The sequence below is a fragment of the Musca vetustissima genome, unplaced genomic scaffold, assembly GCF_032173495.1.
Source record: "Musca vetustissima isolate MV318-11 ecotype Yass unplaced genomic scaffold, APGP_CSIRO_Mvet_v1 utg22312, whole genome shotgun sequence".
Classification (NCBI taxonomy): Eukaryota; Metazoa; Arthropoda; class Insecta; order Diptera; family Muscidae; genus Musca; species Musca vetustissima.
Window position 1 is genome coordinate 65,502 of NW_026872995.1, and position 23,807 is coordinate 89,308.

Here is a 23,807-nt window from a genome sequence, read left to right on the forward strand (position 1 = left end):
TATATGTTTTTACCATACAAAAACCTTGATTGGATTTGTTTTTATGTAATTGTCAGTCTATAAATCTGCCTGTACTTCGGGAGTGAATGATTTTAAAAATATTTTTAGTCAGGAACATTTGTAACAAATTCACGCTTTTATGTGGACTTTGAAAAAATAATTGTAAAATATCAAAGCCAATACGAGAACTACATAACATATTTTGAAAAATCCACGTCTATGAACGTGAGCTGGAAAAAATAGTCCAAGCTTTTTTCTGTGCCCTTGAGTGATCCCTGAAAATGTATTCTTTACAAAATCGACGCCTGTTTGGTTCCTTGAAAAACTTTTCTTTTAGAAGTCCACGCCTGTTTGGGTCCTTGAAAAAATATTATTTTAAAAGTCCACGCCTTAGATAGGCCTTGAAAAAATATACTTTAATAAATCCATGTCTGTTTGAGTCCTTGAAAAAATATTCTTTAAAAAATCCATGTCTGTTTGAGTCCTTGAAAAAATATTCTTTAAAAAATCCACGCCTGTTTGAGTCCTTGAAAAAATATTCCTTGAAAAATCCACGCCTGTTTGAGTCCTTGAAAAAATATTCTTTAAAAAACCCACGCCTGTTTGAGTCCTTGAAAAATTATTCTTTAAAAAATCCACGCATAGGGTAGTCCTTGAAAAAATATTCTTTAAAAAATTCACGCCTTGGGTAGTTCATGAAAAAAATATTCTTTAAAAAATCCACGCCTTGGGTAGTCCATGAAAAAAATATTCTTTAAAAAATCCACGCCTTGGGTAGTCCATGAAAAAAATATTCTTTAAAAAATCCACGACTTGGGTAGTCCTTGAAAAAAATATTCTTTAAAAAATCCACGCCTTGGATAGTCCTTGAAAAAAATATTCTTTAAAAAATCCACGCCTTGGGTAGTCCTTGAAAAAATATTCTTTAAAAAATCCACGCCTTGGGTAGTCCTTGAAAAAATATTCTTTAAAAAATCCACGCCTTGGGTAGTCCTTGAAAAAAATATTCTTTAAAAAATCCACGCCTTGGGTAGTCCTTGAAAAAAATATTCTTTAAAAAATCCACGCCTTGGGTAGTCCTTGAAAAAATATTCTTTAAACAATTCTAGCCTTAGATGGTGTAGACAAAATATCATTTAAATTCTTTTCCTTGACATGTATTAAATATCCTTTTGAATCCCTTTTGTTATCCTAACCGCTTTAAGTTCATCCACTGTTTGCCAAATGTGTAACAAATTTCTAATAAATATCCTTATTTTTACCTGTTTCTGCAACTAATTTAAATTCACCACAAATACCAATCATTGGAAGTCATGTGTGTAATTTATAAAACACCCACGGATACAGACACACACATACAACGACTTATGGTTGTACATTTGTGCGGGGAGCGGGGTAAAATCTTTTGTTTGTTTTTGAATTAATGTACTTCTTCGCTTGTCTGTCTGTCTCTCTATCGATGTCTAACTAGGCTTCTTTCCGTCTTACTAAGCTTCTGGGTGTATAAGAATCCATATGGGTATTCATATCCTTGCAAATGTGTAAGTATGTGTGTGGATGTTTGTATAAATTGTATCATGATAGGTTTAGTTAGTTTTTTTCCTTGATCTACTTGTGGGTTTTGTTCTTGTGGCTTTTGTGTAGCATATTGATACCATGTGCATATACACACATACATGTATTTGTGTGTGTGGGTTCATACAAAAAGGATTATCCTTTAAGTGGATTACAAGGGTATACAAATGTTTTGTTTACTTTTTTATATTCTTAGGCCAGCCATTATTGGCCGTATTGCGCCCTACGTATTTATGTGCAGTTCAAGATAGTGAGTGCAAAAGGATATATGTCCTGGTCCTGACACGAACTCGCACACCCACAGAGACATAGTTTCTAGAGAATGAAGATAACGATTAGGGGGTAATCTTAAGAAACTGGTGGGCTGACTGGTTCCTTGGTTGGTTGATTGACGTATCGTACACATATGTAATGTTTTCATTATCCTTTTCCCTTTTGCCATTTAAGGGGCGAGAGAGCAGATTGGAAGAGGAGGAGGCCAGCGGCGTGTATATGGATATAAATGTAATGTTTAAATTGTCCTGTTTGCAGCAGTTCAGTATCAGTTTAACTTTTTATTGCTTCAAAGTTTCTAAAACGATTTGCTTGATTGTGAGAGTGTGTGTGTTTACAAGGATATGTGTGGGTGAATGTGTGTGTTTTAGGAAAAGGAAATTGTTATTTTCCGCAAAATAAAAACTTTGATTGAATATATATTTTGTTGTTACTGTTTGAAGACAATAGCAAACAATAAAGGAAGCTTAAACAAATACCACACCCACACACAAAAACATACTCAGTGTTCAATGTATGTATGTGCCGCTTAAGCTTCTTCTATTTACGTATGCAAATCACTTAATTTTATTTCAAACAAAATTTTAAATGCTAGGAAAATCATTTCGCTGACTTTAATTTAAATTTTCCCAAAATACTCTCCCTCATATCCCGTGTTAAGCTGTCTTTTCCAATTTTCCTCATCATAATTTTCCACTTTAAGAATTTAATACGACTTCGTTAGGATTTTCATTTTTGATTTCAATTTTTCCGATTTGAAGCTTAAACGATTCTCGATGTGTTTAACAACGTCTATGCCTTTGACAGGATATGTTGGTTGTTTGTTTTTGTAATTTGATTTGATTTAATTAAATTTCCTAATAAATGATGTGCAAAGTAATTGTTTTGACTGGCAGAGGAAGCCGAAGACAGGATGCAGAAAAGCATGAAAGCGATAAGATTTATTTGATGACAAAGGATGTTGTTCTTGTTGTTATTTTGATATTTCATCTTCAATAGAATGGGAATTGGTAATGCTTTAAGTCACAAATGTCACAAAAGGTTAGAAGGAAAGACAATGGATATTGAATAGAAAATATTTAAATAACATTTAATATTCATTTTATTTGAATTTTAAAGAATCAGTATTTTTTCAAGAATATTTCTTGAACGAAGACATGGATTTTTTAAAGAATATTTTTTCAATTTTTTTAAAAATACTTTTTTCGAGACCTAAAAGAGGGCGTGGGTTTTTTAAATAACAATTTTCAGGGACCCAAGGTAGGCGTCGATTTTTTCAAGGACCCGAGACAGGCGTTGTGTTTTTTAAAGATGAACTTTTCAAGGACCTAAACAGGCGTGGATTTTTTAAAGATACATTTTTCAAGGACCTAAACAGGTTTGGATTTTTTAAAGATCATTTTTCAAGGACTTAAACAGGCGTGGATTTTTTAAAGATCATTTTTCAAGGACTTAAACAGGCGTGGATTTTTTAAAGATCATTTTTCAAGGACTTAAACAGGCGTGGATTTTTTTAAAGGTCATTTTTCAAGGACTTAAACAGGCGTGGATTTTTTAAAGGTCATTTTTCAAGGACTTAAACAGGCGTGGATTTTTTAAAGATCATTTTTCAAGGACTTAAACAGGCGTGGATTTTTTAAAGATCATTTTTCAAGGACTTAAACAGGCGTGGATTTTTTAAAGATCATTTTTCAAGGACTTAAACAGGCGTGGATTTTTTAAAGATCATTTTTCAAGGACTTAAACAGGCGTGGATTTTTTAAAAATTAATTTTTCAAGGACTTAAACAGGCGTGGATTTTTTAAAAATTAATTTTTCAAGGACCTAAACAGGCGTGGATTTTTTAAAAATTAATTTTTTAAGGACCTAAACAGGCGTGGATTTTTTAAAAATTAATTTTTCAAGGACCTAAAGAGGCGTGGATTTTTTAAAGATTAATTTTTCAAGGACCTAAACAGGCGTGGATTTTTTAAAGATTCATTTTTCAAGGACCTAAACAGGCGTGGATTTTTTAAAGATTAATTTTGCAAGGACCTAAACAGGCGTGGATTTTTTAAAGATTCATTTTTCAAGGACCTAAACAGGCGTGGTTTTTTTAAAAATTAATTTTTTAAGGAACTAAACAGGCGTGGATTTTTTAAAAATTAATTTTTCAAGGACCTAAACAGGCGTGGATTTTTTAAAAATTAATTTTTCAAGGACCTAAACAGGCGTGGATTTTTTAAAGATCATTTTTCAAGGACTTAAACAGGCGTGGATTTTTTAAAGATTAATTTTTCAAGGACCTAAACAGGCGTGGTTTTTTTTTTAAATTAATTTTTCAAGGACCTAAACAGGCGTGGATTTTTTAAAAATTAATTTTTCAAGGACCTAAACAGGCGTGGATTTTTTAAAAATTAATTTTTCAAGGACCTAAACAGGCGTGGATTTTGTAAAGATTAATTTTTCAAGGACCTAAACAGGCCTGGATTTTTTAAAAATTAATTTTTCAAGGACCTAAAAAGGCGTGGATTTTTTAAAAATTAATTTTTCAAGGACCTAAACAGGCGTGGATTTTTTAAAGATTAATTTTTCAGGGACCTAAACAGAGGGTCTACACCTGGCGTGGATTTTTTTAAAAATATTTTTTTAAGGACGTAAACAGTCGTGGATTATTTTGAACATTTTTTAAGGGTCCATCTAAGCGAAGATTATTTTTATAGACCCACCGTCCATCAGTCCATTATAATTTGTAAACACGATACAGGTCACAGTTATGGACCAATCTTCACGAAATTTTGCATGTAGGATGGGTTTTGGCCAATAAAGACCCCTATTGTTGGTAAAGATCGGTTAATGTTTAGGGGATGAAATGGACCAAATACTTAATTTTTGTCCGTTTTTCTAGTCGTCCCAGAGGCCGCAGTTATGGTCCGAACGTCGTGAAATTTTACATGGAGAAGGGAATCGGGCCCAAGAATAAGCATGCCTGTTTTGATAAATCGTCGGTCAATATTTAACAATTCAAATGGACCCTGATTACAAAATGTGCGTATATACTTGCTCCTGAAGGACATATACCCGAGAAGTTGATGGTATATCCAAGAGGATTTGTTGACCTACAAATTAATACCAATTATATGGCTGTATGTACTTTGATGTGGGAGTTATACGTAATTAGGTAAAGGTGACTGTATGCATAGTATTACTATTGCTCTATTAGAGGACGGAAATGTCTCGCTGATCGCTTTGAAATTGTACATGTAGTTCCGATTATGGTCAAGGACGACGCCTATATTTTTCGGTGAAGTTGAGATTTCATTCAGTCGATCTAGAGCCAATTATTATATGCAGAACATAACATATTTTGCAAAGTAAAGGAGATCCTACCAAATACTTAGATCGACGGTTTAGATGATGATCGGTCAATATTCCGAGGGTCAAATCAACCAAAACCTAAAGTGACCAATTTTTTTATTTTATGGCGTAAAAATTCACTTCAAGAAAACAATTTTTGGAAAATATGCCAAGGTTTGAAAGTGGAGTTATTGATCTTTAATCGGTAAATGTGTGCAAATATCACGAAATTTTGCACAGGCTCAGAATATAGAACCACAGAAATTTAACTTTTCGTGGTAGTTGTGTAGGGTATCATATGGTCGGCCCCGTCCGACTATACTGCTCCGCTTACTGGTTTTATATTTCTTATTTTATATTTCTTCTCCTTACATTTTCAATCAATTAAATTTCCAATCCCTTATTTTTTATTAATATTTTTAATCACATCTTCATATTATTTACATATGGAGTGCTTTAATTGTAATTCCTTTATTTGTTTTCTTCGAAATATGTTTTTCTTTTGTCAATAAGAAAAAGGAAAATCACTTAAAGCTATTCAAAATCTGCATTGAAGTGGAAAATATTGTGTTCGTCTGTGTGCTCTTATACATTCACGCTTTTTAACAAATAAATGTAATTAAAATTGATTAAAAAGTAAATTCGCCATCACCGTCATCGTCATCAACACTACCACAAATAAACATATCACACCGACCACAGAGGCTGAGTCTAACACACCGACACATTTACACACACGCACTTGTCATAATCCGCAAACAAGTAAACAACAATTTAAAGTCACAAGTGGTTGTAATGAACACAGCAGCTTTTGAGAGGCGGAATTGAAAGGACGAAATATGCAGGCTATTCAGAACTTCCACCAAGGTTACACGGCACCACGGCCAGCTTTAACGAATTGTAAAAAATATTTTAAAAAAAGCAACAACAACACCGGCATCATCATATTTAACACTTATTTAAAAAGCAATTAAATTTAATTGTCATGCGTTTGACTTACTTCTTGTTTGCCCGCTATAATAAAATTTAATTTCACTCAATTTTCCACTCCCATACAGCAGCGAATGTGAATGCGAAGTTCTTCTTGCCTTGCTGGCTTGCTTTCACGCTTCACTACGCTTGCAAATGTTGTAGAACACAGAAGCAGTAACACAAAAAATGTAGCGACAGAGTCAGTAAAAATTTAATTTATTAACACAACATTTTATAAAAATGAAGGGGAGGAGAGACATTGTATGATGAAGAGGGAAGGTAGATGCAGGAAACAAGTGTAGAATTTCCATGAAAGAATCATCATCCTCACAATATCGTCCAGACTCACTCAAACCTTTATACAAATATATTCCTGCATTTTTTTTCATTTGATGTGTGACGATATCAAAGAACAAAAAAAAAAACGACAACAACAACAATAAAATCATGGACCATATTATATTCCATACATATGTAATTTTATAAGTGAATATGTGTGTGTGTAATGTTTGCCCCCTCAAGCTATATGTATGTAAGTGTGTGCTAAACAAACCAGACGGACGAAAAAGGAAACCCTGGTACCCATAGTACCACATACCTTCATATCCTTCGTCTGAGAAAAAAGAAAAAATATATATGAATACGATATGATGGTGGGAAACAAACGGTTGTTGACGATGATGATGTTCATTCATAATATTCCATGGACACATGGCACACACACTCACATTTACAGACAGTTATATTATAATTTGTTGTGTGTGTTTGTTACGTTAAAAAAAATCATCACAGACATTATTAAATATGTCCATTATAAATGTGTTACGACACAATATAAAAAAAGTGACAGGTCGCAACTATGATCTAGTAACAATTCATCATAGGGAATAAAAAAGAAAAAATGATTTTGTTTTCGATGTGATTGTATGGGTATCATTGTCATATTTGCTACGTGGACATATTATACCTTTGAAAATATGACATATATATGGTCTAAATTTTTCCTGAAGGTGGATTTTTAAAGATTATTCTTTCAAGGACCAATCAACACAGACTTGGATTTGTATACCCTACGCCATAATGTGGATTCTAAGTCGATTTAAGCATGTCTTTATGTATAAATCGCGATAGAGATCGCAATATTTAAGATAGAGCACTGGAATTTTGCGCAGACATTGCTAATACTCCTAACATGTTAGGTATTACAAATGACATATATCGATCCACGTCTTGGTGTAGCCCCATCTAACGGTACCCCCAAAATTTTGGTATTTGGCGGATTTTGGTCACGATTTCCAACCGAATTGGCTGTAATTTGGTATTTTGGGTTCTCATGGTATAAAACACTTTCATACCAAAAATTATTAATATTGGCCCAAATTTCAGGGTAGGCTTCATATTCGGTATTTTGGGCACGTTTTCCAACCTAATTTGCTCTTATTTGGTATTTTGGCTTCTCATTGAATAACACATATCCGTACTAAAAATTTGTAATTTCAACCAAATTGGCTCTAATTTGGTATTTTGGGTTCTCATAACGGTATCACCACATCCCCGCACTAAAAATTATTAATATTGACCCATGTCAGTATTTATAGAATTTTTGAAACGGGGTTTAATCGAATTTACTGAAATTTAGTATTTTGTATTCTCATTGGCTGTCAAATGTGACTACCAAAAATATCAACAAACGTATTTTTCGGTATGTTAGGGTCCTATCATAACATGAGTTTTCTCCTAGGAGATCCCATTAATTTTAAATATTTTGATTGTCATCCTCTTTTATTTGTTTAAAGAATATTTTTGAAATGAACCATAGGCCTAGGCGTAAATTTTTTAAAGAATATTTCTCAAAGAACCCGGAATTTTTAAAGATTAATTTTTTAAAAATCCATTAGCCTAGGCTTGGATTTTTTATATATATTAAAATGGATATATTAAAAAATACTTTTTAGGATTCAGTATAGGAATGAAATAAAAAATACTTTTTTTATACCCTCTGAAATATTGGTTTTAGACCCCATTATTCTCTGGACCAAATCCGTTTCAGACAATTTGGAGTCGATTTACAAATGTCCGTCCGTCTGTCTGTCTGGGAAGCTGGGGCGTACGATAACTCTCGAAGTAATAATATTTCATCCAAACTTCATTATGTTCGAAAATAGGGAATATCGGTGCACTCGTTCAGGTATCTCCCCCACTAATTGTGCTAAAAATAAATTTTATAATATCATGGGAACGCAATATAAAATTTGAATAAAATTTTGTACAATTTATTATTTTAGATCAGGTCCGAAGATGGAATCCATTGGTCCACCCCTTCTAGTACTTCCCCCGTCAAAATGTTTAATATTTATAAATTCAATATCAGGCGATTGGATTCCGATTTTAACTAATCTTTACACAGCCTTTAATCTTTACCAAACCTAGAACAGGTACGAAGATGGGACCCGTTAATCCGCTACCTCTGGTACCGTCCCCACAAATGGTCAATCTATACTAATAAAAGAGTAAAGTGATTGGTCCTGAGGGGTCAGAGGGGGTTGGTTTTTGGCACGAAAGGTACTAAATGTGGTGGCATGTGCATTTGTATTTGGTTGAGAAGTAGGGTCGATATAAGGAGGTGGTTTTGAAAGAGCGTACTCATGTATACGAAAAGTACTATAGGGTCCTATATTTGGTACAATTTATAATTGGAGGTACAAATGGAGCTGGAATCCTGAAATTTGAAATATACATTACTGCCAGAGAGTAGAATTGGAATATGTATGTCGTTTTGGAAATTTTGTACTTATGTGTACGAAAAGTACTAAATCGTACTATAACGATACATTTTGGATTTGGTTGAACCAATCCTGAAATGTGGACTTATTATCATTGTTGGTGTGTAGAATTAGGTATGTAAAGAATTTTAAAAATTCGTATAATGAAGTATCAAATTTAGGTTTGGGTGAACCAATACAGTTGGAATTCTGAAATTTGGAGTTAGGGTTATTGTTGGGGTGTAGAATTGGGATATATTGAAAATTTTGGAAATGTGTACTAATGTTTACCAAATGTGGATTTGGGTGAACCGATTGCGCTGGAATCTTGAAATTTAATGTTAGGATCACTGTTGGGGTGTAATATTGGGATTTGTAGAAAGTTTTGGATATTTCGTACTAATGTGTACTAAATTTTGTACAATTTAAATTTTGGGTAAACCAATACAGCTGTACTTCTGACATTTAGAGTTAGGGTTATTGTCTGGGTGTAGGATTAGGATACATAGAGCATTTTGGAAAATTGTACTAATGTGTACCAAATGGTATTAAATGTGGATTTGGGTGAACCGATATAGCTGGAACACTGTTGGAGTGTAAGATTGGGGTATGGTTGTAGTTTTGGAGATTCATTCTTATGGGTACTAAATTGTACTAAATTGGGTACAATTTGAATTTTGGGCGAACTGATAGAGCTGGGATCCTGAATTTTGGAGTTAAGATCATTGTTGTTTTGTAGGATTGGGGCATGTAGTAAGTTATGGATTTCAGTGAACCGAGAGAGCTAGAATCTTGAAATTTGATGTTATAATCACAGGATTCCGCTATGTAGAACGTTTTGGAAATACCTACTAATATGTACTAAATGGTGGTTAGAATAACTATTGAGGTGTTGATTTGGAGTATGTAGGAAGTTTTGGAAATGTCTACTAATGTGTACTTAATGACACTAAATTTGGTACAATTTAGATTAAGAGTGAACCGATAGAGCTGGAATCCTGAAATTATGTAATAGGATTTCCACTGTATTGCATGATGTTGGTAGTAATAGAAATTTGTACTTATGTGTTCTAAGTGGTACTGAATGTGATACAAATTGGACTTAGATGAACCGATAGAATCATGAAATTTGGAATTAAGATTGGGGTTATGATTGTTAAAGTAGGTAGTTGTGGAAATTTATATTAATGTGTACTAACTGGTACATAATTTGAATTTGGGTGAGCTATATTAGAACTTTTTTTAAGTATTACAAGAGTAAAAATGGTAAAAATGACATCAAATTTTGTATATAGGTAGATTTCTGTTGCGGTAAGAATTGGTGTGTAGGGTTGAGATATAGAGGTACTTTTGAAAAACGTTCTATAATAGAACAAAGGTACTAAATGGACCTCAAATGTTAATAGTGGCCGGTATTGGGTTTTAAATACTTCCCAAATTCGCTAACGAAGTAGCAAGTATATGCAAGTTTTTATAAACTTTTAAATTTAATTTGAAGCGAATTGAAATCCGAAACCTTTTTGATAAAAACATATACTTTATATAAAGCGAATACAAAAAAAAAATGTGAGTAATTCCGAAACCATCCGAAAACCCTACGCTGATACTTTTTTACTTGTTTTTTAATGTCTATCAAAATGTAGATTTTTTAGAATATTATTTTTGTTAATGTTTTTATCCGTGGATTTTTTGTTTAATTTCTCAGAAAGTTTAACCCCAGTGATAGTTGTTGATTTCGATTGACCATCTTAAGGGGACTCCCATTCTTGATTTTAAAAAATCTCACTTTTTTTAATTTAAACCTTTAATTGCTCGAGAATGTCTCTTAAAAGTTTCAATAGAAATTTTCAGATGTTTCTAATCACGTAACCGTAAATCCAATCGGATTTTATTTATCTCTTCAAGATAAAAAAATCTTCTAAATTTTGTATATTTGAATCTTTTACATAGTGTGGTAACGGCATCATTAACAAAAACTGATGCTTTACCAAGAGTATGTGCCCTGCCCTACGATTATGAGACTCGAATCGAAAACGATAACTCGACCAACGTCTGTTACCTTAGCCCAAAAGGGATGCTACAACGGTCCCAAATCAGTGAACATGGATTTTTTTCCGTATCCAAGAATTCTTCCGATCTGGCTCCTATGAACCATTTCCTTTTCTGAATTTATTCTAAATTTATTTTGATTTCATTACATTTATTGTAGGTATTATTTTCTTGATTTTTAATTTTAAAAAATGTGTGTATATATAAAGTAAATTTGATTAAAAATAAAAAAATGAATCACACTAGCAGAGCAAGGTTTCGATCCTCTGGGTTATGGGCCTCTGGGTTATGGGCCCAGCACGCTTCCACTGCACCACTCTGCTTGTTAGCGTAACGTTAACACACCACTCCATTCAATAGCAACACGGGATATTGTTAAAATTGGATACTCTATCAACTTATAGACCAGATTATGTTCTTAAGCAATATATACGCCATAGAATACAAATTTCGTCTGTATATACATTTACTTTAACAAAAAGTTTTCAACAACAGTTCCCAAACATATTTACAAATATTTTTGATGGTATTATTTCAACGTTGTTTTCTGCATTTTGCATTAAATATGTTAGAAAATATACTAACAAAATCTGACAGCATCGTCCGATCGATGGATGCATGCATGTTAATGGAACTCCATTTGACATACGCTAATTTGCATTAGTTTGACAGTGTAAGAATGTGTACGTGCAGCCATCAGAATAACTAAAAAATGATATCAAACTCGAAATTAATTTAAGAGCATTTTTTAATAACAACACTCAATATTCAGTTCAATAAGAGCTCTTAAAATTAAATTTCCCCAAAGTCTTATTTTTTAATATATTTAGTGTTTTTTTTTTTTTAACGGCAAAAATATGACAAGTAAATCACTTCCCTGTCATTCACTCATGACACACTTCACTCACCTCCTTTCATATTCCTATTTATGTGACTATCACAAAATTTGGAGATTTTTTTGTTTTCATATTTTTTTATTACCAACTAAATTGGACCACCGATATTAAAACGTGGTTGAGTTTAGTAGTCTAGAGCTAGAGGTAAACGAATATTTTCACAGATTTACAGTTTTGACATAAACTTTTGTTATTGAAAAATTCAGCACTCACGTGTCACATATCACACACACTTGTTTCTGTGTTGTGGAATGTCGTCATAAGTTTTTATGTTATCCTCAGAGAAAAATATGACACAAGTCATATGTCTGAAGAGGTGGCTTTGATGGAGAGGTTGATACACAACGCACATATTAAGCAGTTGGCCCTTGAAAAAAAAAAATATTCTAAATATATATTTTTTAAATTTTCGAAAAAATATCACGCCTAAAATTATAAAATCCCTTGAAAATTTTATAAATTTTTTACGAAAAAAATATTTTTTAAACAATCCACGCCTGTTGAAGGCCCTTAAAAATATTCTTTAATAAATCCACGCCTCAGTTGGCCCTTAAAAAATATTCTTTAATAAATCCACGCCTCAGTTGGCCCTTGAAAAATATTCTTTAATAAATCCACGCCTCAGTTGGCCCTTAAAAATATTGTTGAAAAATATTCTTTAATAAATCCACGCCTCAGTTGGCCCTTGAAAAATATTCTTTAATAAATCCACGCCTCAGTTGGCCTTGAAAAATATTCTTTAATAAATCCACGCCTCAGTTGGCCCTTGAAAAATATTCTTTAATAAATCAACTCCTCAGTTGGCCCTTGAAAAATATTCTTTAATAAATACACGCCTCAGAAGGCCCTTGAAAAATATTCTTGAAGGTCCTTAAAAAATATAAATCCACGCCTGTTGAAGGTCCTTAAAAATATTCAGTTGGCCCTTGAAGGAAAAATATTCTTTAATAAATCCACGCCTGTTGAAGGCCCTTGAAAAATACGCCTGTTCTTTAATAAATCCACGCCTCCAGTTGGCCCTTGAAGGAAAAATATTCTTTAATAAATCCACGCCTCAGTTGAAGGTCCTTGAAAAATATTCTTTAATAAATCCACGCCTCAGTTGAAGGTCCTTGAAAAATATTCTTTAAATAAATCCATTCTTTAAACAATCCACGCCTGTTGAAGGTCCTTAAAAATATTCTTTAAACAATCCACGCCTCAGTTGAAGGTCCTTAAAAATATTCTTTAACGCCTGTTAAATCCACGCCTCACGCCTGTTGAAGGTCCTTAAAAATATTCTTTAAACAATCCACGCCTGTTGAAGGTCCCTTTAAAAATACGCCTGTTGAAGGTCCTTAAAAATATACTTTAAACAATTCACGCCTATTGAAAGTCCCTAAAAATATTCCTTAAAATATCCACGCCTAGTGGAGGTCCTTAAAAATATTCTTTAATAAATCCACGCCTCAGTTGGCCCTTTAAAAATATTCTTTAATAAATCCACGCCTCAGTTGGCCCTTTAAAAATATTCTTTAATAAATCCACGCCTCAGTTGGCCCTTGAAAAAATATTCTTTAATAAATCCACGCCTGTGAAGGCTTAAAAATATTCTCACGCCTGTTGAAGGTCCTTAAAAATATTCTTTAAACAATCCACGCCCTAAAAATATTCTTTAAAAAATCCACGCCTTGTAGTGAAGGTCCTTAAAAATATTCTTTAAACAATCCACGCCTGTTGAAGGTCCTTAAAAATATTCTTTAAACAATCCACGCCTGTTGAAGGTCCTTAAAAATATTCTTTAAACAATCCACGCCTGTTGAAGGTCCTTAAAAATATTCTTTAAACAATCCACGCCTCAGTTGGCCCTTTAAAAATATTCTTTAATAAATCCACGCCCCACGTGGCCCTTGAAAAAATATTCTTTAAGAAAATCCACGCCTGTTGAAGGTCCTTAAAAATATTCCTCAGCCTTTGTGAGTCCTTGGAAAAATATTCTTTAATAAATCCACGCCTCAGTTGAGTCCTTGAAAAAATATTCTTTAATAAATCCACGCCTCAGTTGCCTCCTTGAAAAAATATTCTTTAATAAATCCACGCCTCAGATAGTCCTTGAAAAAATATTCTTTAATAAATCCACGCCTTAGGGAGTCCTTGAAAAAATATTCTTTAATAAATCCACGCCTTAGGGAGTCCTTGAAAAAATATTCTTTAATAAATCCTCGCCTTAGGGAGTCTTCGAAAAAATATTCTTTAATAAATCCACGCCTTAGGGAGTCCTTGAAAAAATATTCTTTAATAAATCCACGCCTTTGGTAGGACCTTGAAAAAATATCCTTTAAAAAATCCACGCATTTGTGAGTCTTTGAAAAAATGTTCTTTAAAAAACAACGCATAAAAAATTAAATTTCATTGACTAAAAAATATGGCCTCAATAAACATTTCTGTTTAAAATTAGCTCCATTACTGCCCTGCAGGACATTTGTCCCTACTCGAACCACTTAACTGTTTACTAGGCCATAAAAATAAAAACAATGTCCTATTTTAGATGAGTGTTTCGAGAGAGGCAACAAAGCAACACAACAACAATGAATTGGCGGCACAACATGCTGTCACTTGTGTCGTTCACATGAACGTCATACACGAATGACGACAGACGGTGTTTTTGTTTAGACACGAGTGGAGAGCGAAAAAATAAACCATATACGCCACAGTGTTTCATTGAATTGGCAGGACTCTGTGGCAGTGTGTAGATGTGAGTTTGTGGCTGTATATCTGTGTGTGTGTCCCTTATCATTGCGACTCTGTTAAACTGCTGCTGGGACGACTGTTGTTACATCGTCTGTTGTTGTTGCTGCTGCTGTTTGGAGGTTTGCAAATGACATGTTGTTGATGTTCTTGTAATTGTTTTGCAACAACAAAGCAAAGTTCAGCTTAGGGTAGTTCATTTTTATTTTTCGGCTGTCGGGTTTTGTTGGCGGATTTTCGTTTTGTTTTTTCTCCTTTGCTTTGCTATTTATTTTTACCCTCTAAATGGCGGACACAAAAGTCAACAGCAAACATCGACCTCGTCGTCAGTGTCGACAACAACAGCAGCAGCAGGAGTAACAACAAAAAAAACCAAACCTGAAACACTGAGGAAATGCCATCATAAATGCTCGCTGTGATGATGATGACGATGACAGATATTTTGGTTGTTGGTATTTTGTTGGTGCCACAGGGAGTTAAACTGATAGGGAAAGTGTGGAAATAGGTGACCGGGGAATTGTGGACGATTTCATGAAAATTAGTTGTAAATCTGTGTTTGTGGTGGGCGAAGGCAGATTAAAAAGTGACTTGATGTAAACCATGTCGTGGAAATAAATAGCCACAGTCTTTGTTGTAATGTTGGACCGTTTTTCTTTATTTCCACTATTCACAGGGACATTTGGCCAAATGTCCTTGTTATCATAGCAGAATCTTTAAATTCAATTAAAAATTATTTTTTGTCAAGGGGAAGTTAGTTTAACACAGAAATTAATTAAACTAATACTAATTAGTAAAGACTGCAAGTCTCCTATACAATGGGGAACCATTAGAATAATTTTTAAGGACCTTCAACAGGCGTGGATTTTTTAAAGAAAATTTTTTCCAGGACCTTCAACAGGCGTGGATTTTTTAAAGAAAATTTTTACCAGGACCTTCAACAGGCGTGGATTTTTTAAAGAATATTTTTTAAGGACCTTCAACAGTCGTGGATTTTTTAAAGAATAATTCTTAAGGACCTTCAACAGTCGTGGATTTTTTAAAGTATCATTTTAAGGAGCTTTAACAGGCGTGGATTTTTAAAAAATAATTTTTAAGGACCTTCAACAGGCGTAGGTTTTTTAAACAATAATTTTTAAGGACCTTCAACAGGCGTAGATTTTTTAAACAATAATTTTTAAGGACCTTCAACAGGCGTAGATTTTTTAAAGAATAATTTTTAAGGACCTTCAACAGGCGTGGATTTTTTAAAGAATAATTTTTTCAAAAATCCACTCCCAGTGAGAGTCCTTGAATATATATACTTGAAAAGTCCACGCCCTGTGTCCTTGAATATATATATATATATATGGCCACGCCTTAGAAATTTTTTTCTTTTGCGTGAACCATCAGCTAGTTCGCTTTTATATGGCTTCTGGGCTGGGGCATCTTTTCTCATCATCATTCTCAAAGCTCAATACGTCTAGAATAGCTGGTACAACTCATGATTCATTCGACGGCGATATTCACCGTCAACATAGATGGGCCCATAGATCTTTCGGAGAATTTTTCTCTCAAATACTCCAAGAGCTGTTCCATCTGCTTGCGTAAGTACCCATGCTTCAGATCCATATAATAGCACAGGTAGTATGATCTTGTGCAAGTTAAAGTTATCCTGCATAGCCGAATTAATTTTGCAGGAATGCGGCTTTATAGTCGACGAATATTTGGAATGTGCCGATGTGTTTTTCGTGGGTTTTTTTCAGAATTTGGCGCAGAGTGAAAATCTGGTCAATGGTGGACTTGCCAGGTCTGAAGCCGCATTTGTATGGTCCAATAATGTCATTGACCATTGGTAACAGTCGTTCACACAGCACGCTGGATAGCACTTTATATGCGAAGGGAAGGAAGCTTATTCCTCTATAATTGGCACATATCGTCTTGTCTCACGGGACACAGGATGCTGAGTTTCCAATCATTGGGCATGCATCCCTCTAGCCAAATTGTACTAATCAGCTGGTACATGCTCTTTACCAGCATCTGATCACCAGTCTTGAATAGTTCGGATTGTAGTCCATTGGTACCTGCTGCTACAGCCGATTGATTGATTCTGACTTCATATTGGCTAGGTGGTATACACTCTATACCGTCATCTCTTAGTGGTTCTGAGGTATCTTCTTCGCCGCCACTATTGGATACCAGAAGCTTTTCAAAATGGACTCGCGGCACATATTAGCTCACTATTTAATCGGGTGATGAGAATAGCTCCCCAAGTGGCACCGCGGGGAGGTCAGTGTCCACAATTGAGATGAAAGAGGGACCAAGATAAGCCTGGACTACGCCATGTTAAAGGCAATCAGAGCCGTTGCTTGGTATCTATCATCCCCTACGCCACCCCGTTATTTTTTGTAAAGGAATATTTTGTCAAGGACCTCCAATAGGCGTGGATTTTTTAAAGAATATTTTGTCAAGGACTCGCGAAGTAGTGGATTTTTTAAAGAACATGTCTTCAAGGACTCCCTAATGCGTAGATGTGTTAATGAATATTTTTTCAAGGACTCCCTAATGCGTAGATGTGTTAATGAATATTTTTTCAAGGGCTCCCTAAGGCGTAGATTTGTTTTAAGAATATTTTTTCAAGGACTCCCTTAGGCGTAGATTTTTTAAAGAATATTTACATGCACAGTGAGTGTCCTTGAATAGATATTCTTGAAAAGTCCACGCCGTGTTGGGTCCTTGAATAGATATTCACGAAAAAGTCCACGCCGTGGTGGGTCCTTAGAAAAATATTCTTGAAAAGTCCAAGCCTTGGTGGGTCCTTAGAAAAATATTCTTGAAAAGTCCACGCCTTGGTGGGTCCTTAGAAAAATATTCTTTAAAAAATCCACTCCTTGCTGAGGCTTAGAAAAATATTCTTTGAAAAATCCACGCCTTGGCTGGCCTTAGAAAAATATTCTTTAGAAAATCTACTCCTTAAATGGCCTTAGAAAAATATTCCTTAGAAAATCTACGCCTTGAAATGGCCTGAGAAAAATATTCTTTAGAAAAGCTACGCCCTGGAATGGCCTTAGAAAAATATTATTTAATAAATCTACGCCTTAGATGACTTTAGAAATATTATTCTTTAAAACATCCACGCTTTGCTGACGCTTAGAAAAATATTCTTTAAAAAATCCGTGCCTTGAACGGCCTTAGAAAAATATTCTTTAAGAATTCTATTTTTTACTGTTGTAAATATTTTTGTTAAAGTATTTATTTTATTTATTCCTCTTTATTTCTGTTTCAGGGCTGTGAAATTTACATCGAAACTATTTGGACGTGCTTTATCGAAACGTATCAAAGCAACCGTTCTGTATGCAACCGAAACAGGAAAATCGGAACAGTATGCCAAGCAATTGTGCGAATTATTGGGGCATGCATTCAATGCTCAGGTGAGTGAAAAAAAAACAAACACTTTGGGATTTAAAAAAAAAAAAAACCTGTTGAATTATTGGTCATATAAAAAGCATGGGCAATCACGAGGAAATATTATTAAGGGCTATTGAATTAAATGTTTTTTTTTGAACCTCTGAATCTGAATGTTTTCCAAATAAAACTCAATTCATAATCGATAAAGTCAATCAGGCAAAAAATATTATTTCTCCAATGCATTGTATAGTCAAATTTTTGCCACTCAGTAGATCATGGTGGCGTATGATTTATTTGCTGTTAAGTGACTGTCTATTTTTCATACGCCCTGATGTATGCACATCAGCCCTTGTCATGTCGCAGAGTTTTTTTTAACATTCCCACAGTAATTATCAAATAATAAAAAAATATTCTTCATCACTATCTAAAATCTACCTTCCCTCCTCCCCTTAAGCTCATAAACTCATAGACCCCCCTGATGACATATGGTACATATCTAACATCAAATTATAAACAATTGTCTCGACACCAAGTGGGAAAAAGTCTCTCCTCCCCATTCCCCCATTAAATTTGCCAACAAACACTTCTGGATGATGAATGGCAATATGTTGTTGGCTTCTATTATTGTCACACATTTTGTGTGATTTGTGATACCAGATATTAAAGAGCGGGGACTGGGGAGGCTGTGAAGTAGAATCCGAACTTATTGTTGCTGTTAAACATAAAAGCCAAAAACGAACAGCAACAACAACAACAAAAAAGTTTGTCCAGTTTTCCAAAAGATATATTTAGTAAGATTTGTATCGTTGACTCAGCAGGTCTTCAGGGGATTCAAATTAATAAATTGACTTATGTCAGACATGGTTATTATTATCTGTAATATATTTTCATGGAGGGAAAGAGGGGGAGAGGGTGTACGATGTCCTGTTGAGTATTGTCGTCCAAAAATATATAAATTGGCTTTGTTATGAAATACTTATATTTGTGTAGAAATATTGGATTTGGCTTTGTTTGTGCCAGGCTTTTTGAGGGGGCATATTTCAAATTAGTATGATGTGTAGATGGAAATTTATTAGAAAAATTAAAGATGTTGAAATTCAGGGTCTTTATAAGGATACTTAATGAAAATAAATGTATTAAATGCACATTGGAAGGTAGATCAAGGGCAATATTTACTGTTGCATTGAAATATATTCGGTTTAGGCATAATTTCGAGAGGACAGTTCTTTATGCGAAGAAAAACGGGGCAAACTTTTAAGAGGCCTTAATAAAATGTTGCAAAATAGCTTAAATTAAAATCAATTTTATAACTTCGCCATTTTATACCCTTCACCACACTGTGGTACAGGGTATTATGTCTTTGTAACAGGCAAAAGGAATTGAGATAGACCCATGGTTCCTTTTGAGAATATGCATAGAATCACTTTCTGAGTCGATTTATGCATGTCCGCCCGTCCGTCTGTTGATGTTAAATGGTAAACAAAGTACAGGTCGCATTTATGATCCGATTTGGATGAAATTTGTCACAGCTCACTTTTTTGGCCCAAGGACGAACCCTATTGAAATTGGGAAAAATCGGTTCAGATTTAGATATAGCTCACATATATATTTTCGTTCGATTTCAGGTAAATGGTGTACCAAAGTCCCTATATATCCATCGATTTGCACGAACTTTGGTATGGCGTACTTAATTAAGTCTAGGATGATGTGTGCTAAGTTTCGTGGAAATCGTTCAGATTTAGATATAGCTCCCATATATAGTTTCGACCGATTTTAGGTAAATGGTGCACCAAAGTCCCTGAAAATCATTTGAGTTGCACGAATTTTGGCATAACGTATTGAATTTAGTCTAGAATGGCGTGTGCTAAGTTTCGTGAAAATCGGTTCAGATTTAGATATAGCTCCGATATATAGTTTCGCCCGATTTTAGGTAAATGTTGCACCAAAGTCCATGCAAATCTTTTGATGAGCAAGAATTTTGTGCATAGCGTAGAAAATTAAGTATAGAATGATGTGTTCACCTCCTATATATATTTTCGTCCGGTTTTAAGTAAATTGTGCACTAAAGATCCATAGCTAGGCCGATTGACACAACGTACTGAAGTTAATATAAATTAATCACTGGCAGGTTTGCTTGATTTGGTTTGCATCCAAATTGGTGAGAGTATCATATAGTCGGCCCAGTCCGACTTTACTACTTACATTTCCTGGTTCCATATACGTCAGTTAAAATAGATAAAGCTTCGAAATTTTGCACATAGGATGTTTGGTAGAGATAATGTGATCTACGTTTAGGTATATCGATATTTTGGGGATTTTGTACACATTCTTCAATTGCCCGTAATTCTGGTTCTCATTGGGTAGAAATTTGTCAATGTTGGTCCATTTTTTGAGAAGTCCCACTACAAGAAAATGGCTTTAGTTAATATGTTGGATTCTCATGGGTAAAGTGGGCAATCCTCCTACCAAAAGCCATTGGTATTTATCTAAGTTTCGAGATATGCAGACCCCATTATTCGGTATTTTGGGGATTTTTGGATAGGTTTTTCAATCGAATTGGTTATAGTTTGATATATTAAATCCTCATTTCGGTTTCAAATATTCCTACCAATCAATTACTATAACAAAGGGGCCAGTAAACATTCCGAACTATTTTAGGTATTTTGAATACTAACTTCATGGTAGGGGCTATAAAGACTAACGACTGTTTGTGTATTTGCTGGGGCGACAACTCTTGGTCGGAAAATTGTTCTTCCGAGTCAATCCGGTACATAGAACCGGCAGCGGCGGCATTAAATTTTGATAACTCCGAAACTGTTTAACCTCTGGAATTCCACGCCCACCGGACTGAGATCATTACGTACACAAGTGATTTTACGATAATGGAGTCTGGGCCAATAACTTATGGTATCTGTCTCATGGATATGGTCGAAAAATAGGGAAAAAATGAGACCATAAGAGGACCTGCGAACCATACGACGTTTTTACTTGTACTTGCTGGGACGGCAGCCCTTGGTAAGAAAATTATTCTTCCGAGTCAATTCGGTTATACGATAATGGCGTCTGGCCAAAAAATTGTTGGCATCTGCCACATGTTGAACAAATATCTCAAGGACGTAGCAGAGTTTTTCCAGGCGAGGAATATGGAAAAGTCGATCACTAAGTTAAAGGCCACAGAATAAAGAGTTCGGCCCAACGAACCTACCGACGTTTTTACTTCTATTTGCTGGGTTGAAACCCCATAGTCGGAAAATTGTTCTTCAAGGTCAAGGAGGAATGATTTCTGCGAAATTGCCTTACCTCCAACTTTCGCGAATTCGAAGCCCACCCGACGTTATTTAGATCATTTAATACGGAGGTGATTATTACATCATGTCGTCTATGCCCAAATTGATGACATCAGCGACAGATGGAAAACCTATCTTATGAACATAGCAGAGTTTTCCAAGCGAGGAATATGGAAAATTCTGCAACTAGTTTAAAAGCCACAGGAGGTTATAAAGAGTTTGGCCTGTCGAACCAAACGATATTTTTATTTTTTTGTTTGAGACGACAGTCCTTGGTTGGAATATTGTTCTTCTGAGTCAAATCGTTACATCGAACCATTTGCCCAGACGCAGACGGGTCTGGCGTCTGGGCCAATAATGTGTGGCATCTGCGATAAGTTTTAAAACTTACTCAAGAACATAACAGAGTTTTTCCAGGCGAGAAATACGAAAAAATCTGCCACTATATCAATGGACACACTGTGTAACACAGCGAGCGGATATGCGACTACCCCTGAATGTTCAGAACGATGGGTTCATAATTCCGGCCAATAATTATCCAAAGATTCTAGGGGTCAAATTATATAGCCTGTATAAATCTTGTGTGTGCCAACCCAACAAGATGTTGTCGATGTAATATATGTTTGAGTGTTACAAGATCACCAATCAGGAAACATCACCTCATGTATAGGTATTCACCACACAGGCATGTCAGGAAGGGTCTTCATGATCTGGAGAGAGAAGTACAAAAGATAGCCTTTAGATCAAAACGACTATCAAAAAGGATTGAATTACATTCACACTGATATACAGGATTAATACAATTCCCTGAGAACTCCCGGTCCCAATAGCAGCAACATCTACCGCGACCAACCCGGGATGTTTTGGCACAAATGAGATTTGGGTGGTGTAGTCACCTCAGTTCGTATTGGGCACGAGTTAATTGCCAGCCTAAACACCTAACCCCATCTTCACTATGAACACAAACTTTACACTTTGAAGCATTTTTTATTGTTTTTGAACCTGGACATTTGAGCAGAAAAAATCACAGCAGTAATCACTGCTTCAGTATCTTTTTAACCTGTTTGTTTTAGAATAGGTTACGTCGCCCGCTAGTCCACTTTATACCCTACGCCAATTATTTACAATATATAGCTATTCTCCATATAGAAGAGGCAATCTTACACTACATACTGTTAAGAGGCCTCAAAATAGGAATTTTTGATTATTCCGTGGGTCTTATAATTATAAAATAATTATAAGGCCCACTGCCTTTTTGCAGTCTCATATAAAAGGAGGATATTCAAAATATGTCACATAACTCCATATAGAAGATTCTTAAGGGGTATGACATGAAATAAACATAATTAAGTACGATCGAGGTGAATTTTTCCTACCATCCACGATGAGGAATAAAAAAAATCGAATAGTACATTTACTGCTAAAAATGGCATAACTTCATATATTGCTGTCAGGTTTATGGATCTATTCAAAGTCTAATAGTTCCATCATCCTAAATTTCCAATCATTGGCATTGCTATGAATATACCCTTTAAATAATCTCAAAAGCAGTGAGATCATGTTTGGGGATTATTTCAAAATATGGATCAATATAGAGACGTTTCTTCGAGGTGATGTTTTATACCCGAAGATACCGAAGTAACAAATTACAACCACCTTCTTTTGTCCTTATCCCTTTGACATGTGCAGACTATTTCAAAACATGGGTCAATATTAACAGTTTTAAGAGAGGATATATTTTATCCTCTGAGAATCCGAAATTACAAATTACAACCATTTCAGTTGATCTTTAAAATATATAAAATGAATGACGCTTATATGGACGTTATTTCGAAATACTGGAAACGTACATGGAAACATTTCCAGTGAAATAAAATCCGTCAAACCTTGCAAGTTATGTCGAAGCATGTATCGATATATTATTTGCATTAGCATTAGCTTTCGAGTTATTATTGAACTTCAGACGATGTTCGATAAATAAAACACATTTCTAAGTTTCACCATTGAAGGTCAATGGTCAGCAATCACGTTAACCCCTAAATACGTACTTAGCAGTTGTTGCTGTAACAGTCAATCACATTAACCTATTAACATCAACGTTAATCGTTTTCTTAACTCCTTGGATAATGTTGCTGCCATTTTCATTATTTTATTTGAGATTAGTTGTGGGCAGTGTTAAATGTAGCCCTCTAAACCCTCTTTGAGGGTATTGTAATATGGTTACCAGCATTAATTAAATGACTAATGATACACACAAAAAGAAAAAAACTTAATGTGCGAACGTATTTATCATTTCAGCTCTATTGCATGGCTGATTACGACGTTTCATCGATTGAACACGAGGCTCTGCTAATTGTGGTGGCCTCCACATTTGGCAATGGTGACCCACCGGAAAATGGAGAGGTAAGTTTGTTTGATTGATTGGTGTTAATTGAATTTCAATTATTATTATTGTATAAGTGCGGGAGGGCATTTGGTCTCTAAGGGGACTAAGAGGAATAGTAAGAAAGAAAAACTATTCTTTAAAAATCCTACACCTATGAAAG

At 34.7% G+C, this 23,807-nt stretch overlaps 1 protein-coding gene across 1 annotated transcript in view; it reads left to right on the forward strand.

Moving 5' to 3' along the window:
- Positions 1-23,807, forward strand: part of LOC133321867 (nitric oxide synthase) — an 84,152-nt gene that overhangs the window by 19,634 nt on the left and 40,711 nt on the right. The window contains exons 7-8 of the mRNA XM_061530944.1: positions 17,853-17,997; positions 23,560-23,664. Of these exons, the coding sequence (XP_061386928.1) occupies positions 17,853-17,997; positions 23,560-23,664 (250 nt within the window). The remainder of the gene's footprint in view (positions 1-17,852; positions 17,998-23,559; positions 23,665-23,807) is intronic.